Source organism: Coregonus lavaretus (assembly GCF_964263955.1).
Source record: "Coregonus lavaretus genome assembly, contig: HAP1_SCAFFOLD_365, whole genome shotgun sequence".
Lineage (NCBI taxonomy): Eukaryota > Metazoa > Chordata > Actinopteri > Salmoniformes > Salmonidae > Coregonus > Coregonus lavaretus.
The window spans coordinates 466,890-478,944 of NW_028158526.1; the positions used below are offsets into that span (position 1 = coordinate 466,890).

The following is a 12,055-nucleotide window of genomic DNA, read 5'->3' on the forward strand; positions in this document are numbered from 1 at the left end:
TAGTCAAAGATTTCCTTAATTTTGGGTCAGTCACAGTGGTCAGCTATTCTGCCACTGTGTACTCTCTGTTTAGGGCCAAATAGCATTCTAGTTTGCTCAGTTTTCTTGTAAATTCTTGCCAATGTGTCAAGTAATTCTCTTTTTGTTTTCTCATGATTTGGTTGGGTCTAATTGTGTTGCTGTCCTGGGGCTCTGTGGGTCTTTGTGTTTGTGAACAGAGCCCTTGGACCAGCCTGCTTAGGGGACTCTTCTCCAGGTACATTTCTCTGTAGGTGATGGCTTTGTTATGGAAGGTTTGGGAATCGCTTGTAGAATTTAACGGCTCTTTTTTAAAGATTTTGATAATTAGTGGGTATCGGCCTAATTCTGCTCTGCATGCATTATTTGGTGTTTTACGTTGTACACAGAGGATATTTTTGCAGATTTCTGCATGCAGTCTGAATTTGGTGTTTGTCCCATTTTGTGAATTCTTGGTTGGTGAGCGGACCCCAGACCTCACAACCATAAAGGGCAATGGGTTCTATAACTGATTCAAGTATATTTAGCCAGATCCTAATTGGTATGTCGAATCTTATGTTCCTTTTGATGGCATAGAAGGCCCTTCTTGCCTTGTCTCTCAGATCGTTCACAGCTTTGTGGAAGTTACCTGTGGCGCTGATGTTTAGGCCGAGGTATGTATAGTTTTTTGTGTGCTCTAGGGCAACGGTGTCTAGATGGAATTTGTATTCGTGGGCCTGGCAACAACCTTTACTGAGATTTACTGTCAGGGCCCTGGTTCGACAGAATCTGTGCAGAAGATCTAGGTGCTGCTGTAGGCCCTCCTTGGTTGGGGACAGAAGCACCAGATCATCAGCAAACGGTAGACATTTGACTTCAGATTCTAGTAGGGTGAGGCTGGGTGCTGCAGACTGTCCTAGTGCCTTCGCCAATTCATTGATACATATGTTGAAGAGGGTGGGGCTTAAGCTGTGTCTCTGTCTCCACCCCACGGCCCTGTGGAAAGAGATGTTTGTTTTTTGCCAATTTTAACCACACACTTGTTGTTTGTGTACATGGATTTTATAATGTCGTATGTTTTTCCCCCAACACCATTTCCATCAATTTGTATAGCAGACTCTTATGCCAAATTGAGTCGAAAGCTTTTTTGAAATCAACCAAGCATGAGAAGACTTTGCCTTTGTTTTGGTTTGTTTGTTTGTCAATTCGGGTGTGCAGGGTGAATACGTGGTCTGTCGTACGGGAATTTGGTAAAAAGCCAATTTGACATTTACTCAGTGCATTGTTTTTGCTGAGGAAATGTATGAGTCTGCTGTTAATGATAATGCAGAGGACTTTCCCAAGGTTGCTGTTGACGCATATCCCACAGTAGTTATTGGGGTCAAATTTGTATCCACTTTGTATATTGGGGTGATTAGTCCTTGTTTCCAAATATTGGGGAAAATGCCAGAGCTGAGGATGATGTTAAAGAGTTTAAGTATAGCCAATTGGAATTTGTGGTCTGTATATTTTATCATTTCATTGAGGATACTATCAACACCACAGGCCTTTTTTGGTTGGAGGGTTTGTATTTTATCCTGTAGTTCATTCAATGTAATTGGAGAATCCAGTGGGTTCTGGTAGTCATTAATAGTTGATTCTAAGATTTGTATTTGATCATGTATATGTTTTTGCTGTTTGTTCTCTGTTATAGGGCCAAAAAGATTGGAGAAGTGGTTTACCCATACATCTCTGTTTTGGATAGATAACTCTTCGTGTTGTTTGTTTAGAGTTTTCCAATTTTCCCAGAAGTGGTTAGATTCTAAGGATTCTTCAATTACATTGAGCTGATTTCTGACATTACATTTACATTTTAGTCATTTAGCAGACGCTCTTATCCAGAGCGACTTACAGGAGCAATTAGGGTTAAGTGCCTTGCTCAAGGGCACATCGACAGATTTTTCACCTAGTCGGCTTGGGGATTAGAACCAGCGACCTTTCGGTTACTGGCACAACGCTCTTACCCACTAAGCCACCTGCCGCCCCATGCTGTTCCTTCTTTTTCCGTAGTGTATTTCTGTATTGTTTTATTGATTTACCATAGTGAAGGCGTAGGCTCAGGTTTTCTGGTTCTCTATGTTTTTTGTTGGAAAGGTTTCTCGATTTCTTTCTTAGGTTTTTTGCATTCTTCATCAAACCATTTGTCATTGTTGTGAATTTTCTTAGGTTGTCTGTTTGAATTTTTTTGATTTTGATAGGGAAGCTGAGAGGTCAAATATACTGTTTAGGTTTTCTACTGCGCAGTTTATACCTTCACAATTACAGTGAAACATTTTCTCCAGGAAATTGTCTAGAAGGGATTTAATTTGTTGTTGCCTAATTCTTTTTTGGTAGGTTTCCACACTACTTTCCTTCCATCTATAGCATTTCTTAATATTATTCAGTTCCTTTGGCTTTGATGCCTTATGATCGAGTATTGCTCAGTTCAGGTAGACTGATTTTGCTGTGATCTGATAGGGGTGTCAGTGGGCTGACTGTGAATGCTCTGAGAGACTCTGGGTTGAGGTCAGTGATAAAGTAGTCTACAGTACTACTGCCAAGAGATGAGCTATAGGTGTACCTACCATAGGAGTCCCCTCGAAGCCTACCATTGACTATGTACAGACCCAGCATGCGACAGAGCTGCAGGAGTTGTGACCCGTTTTTGTTGGTTATGTTGTCGTAATTGTGCCTAGGGGGCACTCTCTCCCTGTCTCTCTCTCTCTCTCTCTCTCTCTCTCTCTCTCTCTCTCTCTCTCTCTCTCTCTCTCTGTGCTCCTGAATAATTTAATATTTAGGCCATAGCCCTCTGGAAATTCAGTGTTGCAGCTAGATTTCTTTCTAAGGTCCATCGCTCTGCGGGAGATCATGGTAGACACCCTACATGCCCAAAAGTATGTGGACACCTGCTCGTCAAACATCTCATTCCAAAATCATGGGCATTAATATGGGGTTGGTCCCCCCTTTACTGATATAACAGCCTCCACTCTTCTGGGAAGGCTTTCCACTAGATGTTGGAACATTGCTGCGGGGACTTGCTTCCATTCAGCCACAAGAGCATTAGTGAGGTCTGGCACTGATGTTGGGCGATTAGGCCCGCAGTCAGCGTTCCAATTCATCCCAAAGGTGTTCGATGGGGTTGAGGTCGGGGCTCTGTGCAGGCCAGTCAAGTTCTTCCACACCGATCACGACAAAACATTTCTGTATGGACCTCACTTTGTGCACGGGGGCATTGTCATGCTGAAACAGGAAAGGGCATTCCCCAAACTGTTGCCACAAAGTTGGAAACACAGAATCGTCTAGAATGTCATTGTATGCTGTAGCGTTAAGATTTCCCTTCACTGGAACTAAGGGGCCTAGCCCAAACCATGAAAAACAGCCCCATACCATTATTCCTCCTCCACCAAACTTTACAGTTGGCACTATGCATTGGGGCAGGTAACGTTCTCCTAGCATCCGCCAAACCCAGATTCGTCCGTCGGACTGCCAGATGGTGAAGCGTAATTCATCACTCCAGAGAACGAGTTTCCACTGCTCCAGAGTCCAATGGTGGCGAGCTTTACACCACTCCAGCCGACACTAGGTATTGCGCATGGTGATTTTAGGCTTGTGTGCGGCTGCTCGGCCATGGAAACACATTTCATGAAGCTCGCGACGAACAGTTCTTGTGCTGACAGTTTGGAATCGGTAGTGAGTGTTGCAACTGAGGACAGATGAGTTTTACACGCTACGCGCTTCAGCACTCGGCGGTCATGTTCAATTCGCGGCTGAGCCGTTGTTGCTCCTAAACATTTCCACTTCACAATAACAGCACTTACAGTTGACTGGGGCAGCTCTAGCAGGGCAGAAACGGACTTGTTGGAAAGGTGGCATCCTGTGAGAGTGCCCCGTTGAAAGTCACTGAGCTCTTCAGTAAGGCCATCCTACTGCCAATGTTTGTCTATGGAGATTGCATGGCTTGGTGTGGCTGAAATAGCAGAATCCACTAATTTGAAGGGGTGTCCACATACTTTTGTATATATACTGTACCTCTAATTAGATCATGGTAGATTCTGTACCTCTAATTAGATCATGGTAGATACCTCTAATTAGATAATGGCAGATACTGTACCTCTAATTAGATCATGGTAGATACCTCTAATTAGATCATGGTAGATACTGTACCTCTAATTAGATCATAGTATAATGTACCTCTAATTAGATCATGGTAGATATTGTACCTCTAATTAGATCATGGTAGATACTGTACCTCTAATTAGATCATGGTAGATACTGTACCTCTAATTAGATCATAGTATAATGCACCTCTAATTAGATCATGGTAGATACCTCTAATTAGATCATGGTAGATACTGTACCTCTAATTAGATCATGGTAGATACTGTACCTCTAATTAGATCATGGTAGATAATGTACCTCTAATTAGATCATGGTAGATACCTCTAATTAGATCATGGTAGATACTGTACCTCTAATTAGATCATGGTAGATACTGTACCTCTAATTAGATCACGGTAGATACTGTACCTCTAATTAGATCATGGTAGATACCTCTAATTAGATCATGGTAGATACTGTACCTCTAATTAGATCATGGTAGATACTGTACCTCTAATTAGATCATGGTAGATAATGTACCTCTAATTAGATCATGGTAGATACCTCTAATTAGATCATGGTAGATACTGTACCTCTAATTAGATCATGGTAGATACTGTACCTCTAATTAGATCACGGTAGATACTGTACCTCTAATTAGATCATGGTAGATACCTCTAATTAGATCATGGTAGATACCTCTAATTAGATAATGGTAGATTCTGTACCTCTAATTAGATCATGGTAGATACTGTACCTCTAATTAGATCATGGTAGATACTGTACCTCTAATTAGATAATGGTAGATACCTCTAATTAGATCATGGTAGATACTGTACCTCTAATTAGATCATGGTAGATACCTCTAATTAGATCATGGTAGATACTGTACCTCTAATTAGATCATGGTAGATACCTCTAATTAGATAATGGTAGATACTGTACCTCTAATTAGATCATGGTAGATACTGTACCTCTAATTAGATCATGGTAGATACTGTAACTCTAATTAGATCATGGTAGATACTGTACCTCTAATTAGATCATGGTAGATACTGTACCTCTAATTAGATCATGGTAGATACCTCTAATTAGATCATGGTAGATACCTCTAATTAGATAATGGTAGATACTGTACCTCTAATTAGATCATGGTAGATACCTCTAATTAGATAATGGTAGATACTGTACCTCTAATTAGATCATGGTAGATACCTCTAATTAGATCATGGTAGATACTGTACCTCTAATTAGATCATGGTAGATACCTCTAATTAGATCATGGTAGATACCTCTAATTAGATCATGGTAGATACCTCTAATTAGATAATGGTAGATACTGTACCACGTCTCTGCCTGGTAGAATGTTATCAACACGTTTCTAGTATAATGTTACCATCATGATACCAGATATAATTTAGTTTTATCAACATGATACTAATTAGAGGTTTTCATACTTTTCCGGTCAGTCTGTCAAGCGGTCTGTCTGACTCTGTCCTCCTTTCTCTGTCCTATCCCTAACCCTAACCCTAACCCTAACCCTAACCCTTTCTCTGTCCTATCCCTAACCCTAACCCTAACCCTAACCCTAACCCTAACCCTAACCCTAACCCTAACCCTAACCCTAACCCTAACCCTTTCTCTGTCCTATCCCTAACCCTGTCCAGGTGGGGATGTTCCATGACCAGCACCCAGAGGACGGAGTCTCGTCTAAAGAAAACCGCATCATCTACAGTGAGTCCATGCCCAGGAGGGTCGGCAGCTTCTATAGAGGTACGTGTGATATACAGTACTCTATCAGTACAGGGCTACAGCTTCTATAGAGGTACGTGTGATATACAGTACTCTATCAGTACAGGACACAGCTTCTATAGAGGTACGTGTGATATACAGTACTCTATCAGTACAGGGCTACAGCTTCTATAGAGGTACGTGTGATATACAGTACTCTATCAGTACAGGGCTACAGCTTCTATAGAGGTACGTGTGATATACAGTACTCTATCAGTACAGGGCTACAGCTTCTATAGAGGTACGTGTGATATACAGTACTCTATCAGTACAGGGCTACAGCTTCTATAGAGGTACGTGTGATATACAGTACTCTATCAGTACAGGGCTACAGCTTCTATAGAGGTACATGTGATATACAGTACTCTATCAGTACAGGGCTACAGCTTCTATAGAGGTACGTGTGATATACAGTACTCTATCAGTACAGGGCTACAGCTTCTATAGAGGTACGTGTGATATACAGTACTCTATCAGTACAGGGCTGCAGCTTCTATAGAGGTACGTGTGATATACAGTACTCTATCAGTACAGGGCTACAGCTTCTATAGAGGTACGTGTGATATACAGTACTCTATCAGTACAGGGCTACAGCTTCTATAGAGGTACGTGTGATATACAGTACTCTATCAGTACAGGGCTACAGCTTCTATAGAGGTACGTGTGATATACAGTACTCTATCAGTACAGGGCTACAGCTTCTATAGAGGTACGTGTGATATACAGTACTCTATCAGTACAGGGCTACAGCTTCTATAGAGGTACGTGTGATATACAGTACTCTATCAGTACAGGGCTACAGCTTCTATAGAGGTACGTGTGATATACAGTACTCTATCAGTACAGGGCTACAGCTTCTATAGAGGTACGTGTGATATACAGTACTCTATCAGTACAGGGCTACAGCTTCTATAGAGGTACGTGTGATATACAGTACTCTATCAGTACAGGGCTACAGCTTCTATAGAGGTACGTGTGATATACAGTACTCTATCAGTACAGGGCTACAGCTTCTATAGAGGTACGTGTGATATACAGTACTCTATCAGTACAGGACACAGCTTCTATAGAGGTACGTGTGATATACAGTACTCTATCAGTACAGGGCTACAGCTTCTATAGAGGTACGTGTGATATACAGTACTCTATCAGTACAGGACACAGCTTCTATAGAGGTACGTGTGATATACAGTACTCTATCAGTACAGGGCTACAGCTTCTATAGAGGTACGTGTGATATACAGTACTCTATCAGTACAGGGCTACAGCTTCTATAGAGGTACGTGTGATATACAGTACTCTATCAGTACAGGACACAGCTTCTATAGAGGTACGTGTGATATACAGTACTCTATCAGTACAGGGCTACAGCTTCTATAGAGGTACATGTGATATACAGTACTCTATCAGTACAGGGCTACAGCTTCTATAGAGGTACGTGTGATATACAGTACTCTATCAGTACAGGGCTACAGCTTCTATAGAGGTACGTGTGATATACAGTACTCTATCAGTACAGGGCTACAGCTTCTATAGAGGTACGTGTGATATACAGTACTCTATCAGTACAGGGCTACAGCTTCTATAGAGGTACGTGTGATATACAGTACTCTATCAGTACAGGGCTACAGCTTCTATAGAGGTACGTGTGATATACAGTACTCTATCAGTACAGGGCTACAGCTTCTATAGAGGTACGTGTGATATACAGTACTCTATCAGTACAGGGCTACAGCTTCTATAGAGGTACATGTGATATACAGTACTCTATCAGTACAGGGCTACAGCTTCTATAGAGGTACGTGTGATATACAGTACTCTATCAGTACAGGGCTACAGCTTCTATAGAGGTACGTGTGATATACAGTACTCTATCAGTACAGGGCTACAGCTTCTATAGAGGTACGTGTGATATACAGTACTCTATCAGTACAGGGCTACAGCTTCTATAGAGGTATGTGTGATATACAGTACTCTATCAGTACAGGGCTGCAGCTTCTATAGAGGTACGTGTGATATACAGTACTCTATCAGTACAGGGCTACAGCTTCTATAGAGGTACGTGTGATATACAGTACTCTATCAGTACAGGGCTACAGCTTCTATAGAGGTACGTGTGATATACAGTACTCTATCAGTACAGGGCTACAGCTTCTATAGAGGTACGTGTGATATACAGTACTCTATCAGTACAGGGCTACAGCTTCTATAGAGGTACGTGTGATATACAGTACTCTATCAGTACAGGGCTACAGCTTCTATAGAGGTACGTGTGATATACAGTACTCTATCAGTACAGGGCTACAGCTTCTATAGAGGTACGTGTGATATACAGTACTCTATCAGTACAGGGCTACAGCTTCTATAGAGGTACGTGTGATATACAGTACTCTATCAGTACAGGGCTACAGCTTCTATAGAGGTACGTGTGATATACAGTACTCTATCAGTACAGGGCTACAGCTTCTATAGAGGTACGTGTGATATACAGTACTCTATCAGTACAGGGCTACAGCTTCTATAGAGGTACGTGTGATATACAGTACTCTATCAGTACAGGGCTACAGCTTCTATAGAGGTACGTGTGATATACAGTACTCTATCAGTACAGGGCTACAGCTTCTATAGAGGTACGTGTGATATACAGTACTCTATCAGTACAGGGCTACAGCTTCTATAGAGGTACGTGTGATATACAGTACTCTATCAGTACAGGACACAGCTTCTATAGAGGTACGTGTGATATACAGTACTCTATCAGTACAGGGCTACAGCTTCTATAGAGGTACGTGTGATATACAGTACTCTATCAGTACAGGACACAGCTTCTATAGAGGTACGTGTGATATACAGTACTCTATCAGTACAGGGCTACAGCTTCTATAGAGGTACCTGTGATATACAGTACTCTATCAGTACAGGGCTACAGCTTCTATAGAGGTACGTGTGATATACAGTACTCTATCAGTACAGGACACAGCTTCTATAGAGGTACGTGTGATATACAGTACTCTATCAGTACAGGGCTACAGCTTCTATAGAGGTACATGTGATATACAGTACTCTATCAGTACAGGGCTACAGCTTCTATAGAGGTACGTGTGATATACAGTACTCTATCAGTACAGGGCTACAGCTTCTATAGAGGTACGTGTGATATACAGTACTCTATCAGTACAGGGCTACAGCTTCTATAGAGGTACGTGTGATATACAGTACTCTATCAGTACAGGGCTACAGCTTCTATAGAGGTACGTGTGATATACAGTACTCTATCAGTACAGGGCTACAGCTTCTATAGAGGTACGTGTGATATACAGTACTCTATCAGTACAGGGCTACAGCTTCTATAGAGGTACGTGTGATATACAGTACTCTATCAGTACAGGGCTACAGCTTCTATAGAGGTACATGTGATATACAGTACTCTATCAGTACAGGGCTACAGCTTCTATAGAGGTACGTGTGATATACAGTACTCTATCAGTACAGGGCTACAGCTTCTATAGAGGTACGTGTGATATACAGTACTCTATCAGTACAGGGCTGCAGCTTCTATAGAGGTACGTGTGATATACAGTACTCTATCAGTACAGGGCTACAGCTTCTATAGAGGTACGTGTGATATACAGTACTCTATCAGTACAGGGCTACAGCTTCTATAGAGGTACGTGTGATATACAGTACTCTATCAGTACAGGGCTACAGCTTCTATAGAGGTACGTGTGATATACAGTACTCTATCAGTACAGGGCTACAGCTTCTATAGAGGTACGTGTGATATACAGTACTCTATCAGTACAGGGCTACAGCTTCTATAGAGGTACGTGTGATATACAGTACTCTATCAGTACAGGGCTACAGCTTCTATAGAGGTACGTGTGATATACAGTACTCTATCAGTACAGGGCTACAGCTTCTATAGAGGTACGTGTGATATACAGTACTCTATCAGTACAGGGCTACAGCTTCTATAGAGGTACGTGTGATATACAGTACTCTATCAGTACAGGGCTGCAGCTTCTATAGAGGTACGTGTGATATACAGTACTCTATCAGTACAGGGCTGCAGCTTCTATAGAGGTACGTGTGATATACAGTACTCTATCAGTACAGGGCTACAGCTTCTATAGAGGTACGTGTGATATACAGTACTCTATCAGTACAGGGCTACAGCTTCTATAGAGGTACGTGTGATATACAGTACTCTATCAGTACAGGGCTACAGCTTCTATAGAGGTACGTGTGATATACAGTACTCTATCAGTACAGGGCTACAGCTTCTATAGAGGTACGTGTGATATACAGTACTCTATCAGTACAGGGCTACAGCTTCTATAGAGGTACGTGTGATATACAGTACTCTATCAGTACAGGGCTACAGCTTCTATAGAGGTACGTGTGATATACAGTACTCTATCAGTACAGGGCTACAGCTTCTATAGAGGTACGTGTGATATACAGTACTCTATCAGTACAGGGCTACAGCTTCTATAGAGGTACGTGTGATATACAGTACTCTATCAGTACAGGGCTACAGCTTCTATAGAGGTACGTGTGATATACAGTACTCTATCAGTACAGGGCTACAGCTTCTATAGAGGTACGTGTGATATACAGTACTCTATCAGTACAGGGCTACAGCTTCTATAGAGGTACGTGTGATATACAGTACTCTATCAGTACAGGGCTACAGCTTCTATAGAGGTACGTGTGATATACAGTACTCTATCAGTACAGGGCTACAGCTTCTATAGAGGTACGTGTGATATACAGTACTCTATCAGTACAGGGCTACAGCTTCTATAGAGGTACGTGTGATATACAGTACTCTATCAGTACAGGGCTACAGCTTCTATAGAGGTACGTGTGATATACAGTACTCTATCAGTACAGGGCTACAGCTTCTATAGAGGTACGTGTGATATACAGTACTCTATCAGTACAGGGCTACAGCTTCTATAGAGGTACGTGTGATATACAGTACTCTATCAGTACAGGGCTGCAGCTTCTATAGAGGTACGTGTGATATACAGTACTCTATCAGTACAGGGCTACAGCTTCTATAGAGGTACGTGTGATATACAGTACTCTATCAGTACAGGGCTACAGCTTCTATAGAGGTACGTGTGATATACAGTACTCTATCAGTACAGGGCTACAGCTTCTATAGAGGTACGTGTGATATACAGTACTCTATCAGTACAGGGCTACAGCTTCTATAGAGGTACGTGTGATATACAGTACTCTATCAGTACAGGGCTACAGCTTCTATAGAGGTACGTGTGATATACAGTACTCTATCAGTACAGGGCTACAGCTTCTATAGAGGTACGTGTGATATACAGTACTCTATCAGTACAGGGCTACAGCTTCTATAGAGGTACGTGTGATATACAGTACTCTATCAGTACAGGGCTACAGCTTCTATAGAGGTACGTGTGATATACAGTACTCTATCAGTACAGGGCTACAGCTTCTATAGAGGTACGTGTGATATACAGTACTCTATCAGTACAGGGCTACAGCTTCTATAGAGGTACGTGTGATATACAGTACTCTATCAGTACAGGGCTACAGCTTCTATAGAGGTACGTGTGATATACAGTACTCTATCAGTACAGGGCTACAGCTTCTATAGAGGTACGTGTGATATACAGTACTCTATCAGTACAGGGCTACAGCTTCTATAGAGGTACGTGTGATATACAGTACTCTATCAGTACAGGGCTACAGCTTCTATAGAGGTACGTGTGATATACAGTACTCTATCAGTACAGGGCTACAGCTTCTATAGAGGTACGTGTGATATACAGTACTCTATCAGTACAGGGCTACAGCTTCTATAGAGGTACGTTAGTCTAGTATGACTCACTGGATTAAACAGAACACTAACTAACCCTAACCCTGATAGTGTATCTCTATTCTGACAGTGGGTTAGGGTTAGGGTTAGGGTTAGGGTTAGGGTTAGGGTTAGGGTTAGTGAACAGAACACAGTATGATAGTGTATCTCTATTCTGACAGTGGGTTAGGGTTAGGGTTAGGGTTAGGGTTAGGGTTAGGGTTAGGGCACATGCAGGGCTACGTTACTATGTATTAGACGTCTTCACAGATCCACCTGTACCCGAATACTCTAGACCCGATCCGGGAC

General features: G+C 41.9%; 1 protein-coding gene across 1 annotated transcript in view; it reads left to right on the plus strand.

Annotated features, from left to right (window-relative positions):
* Positions 1–5,886, plus strand: part of LOC311123872 (cyclin-dependent kinase-like 5) — a gene marked incomplete at its 3' end in the record, with an annotated part of 208,862 nt that extends 202,976 nt beyond the window's left edge. Inside the window, exon 13 of the mRNA XM_084198092.1 lies at positions 5,781–5,886. Coding sequence (XP_084054218.1) covers positions 5,781–5,886 — 106 coding nt within the window. The remainder of the gene's footprint in view (positions 1–5,780) is intronic.
* Between the last annotated feature and the right edge of the window lie 6,169 nt (positions 5,887–12,055).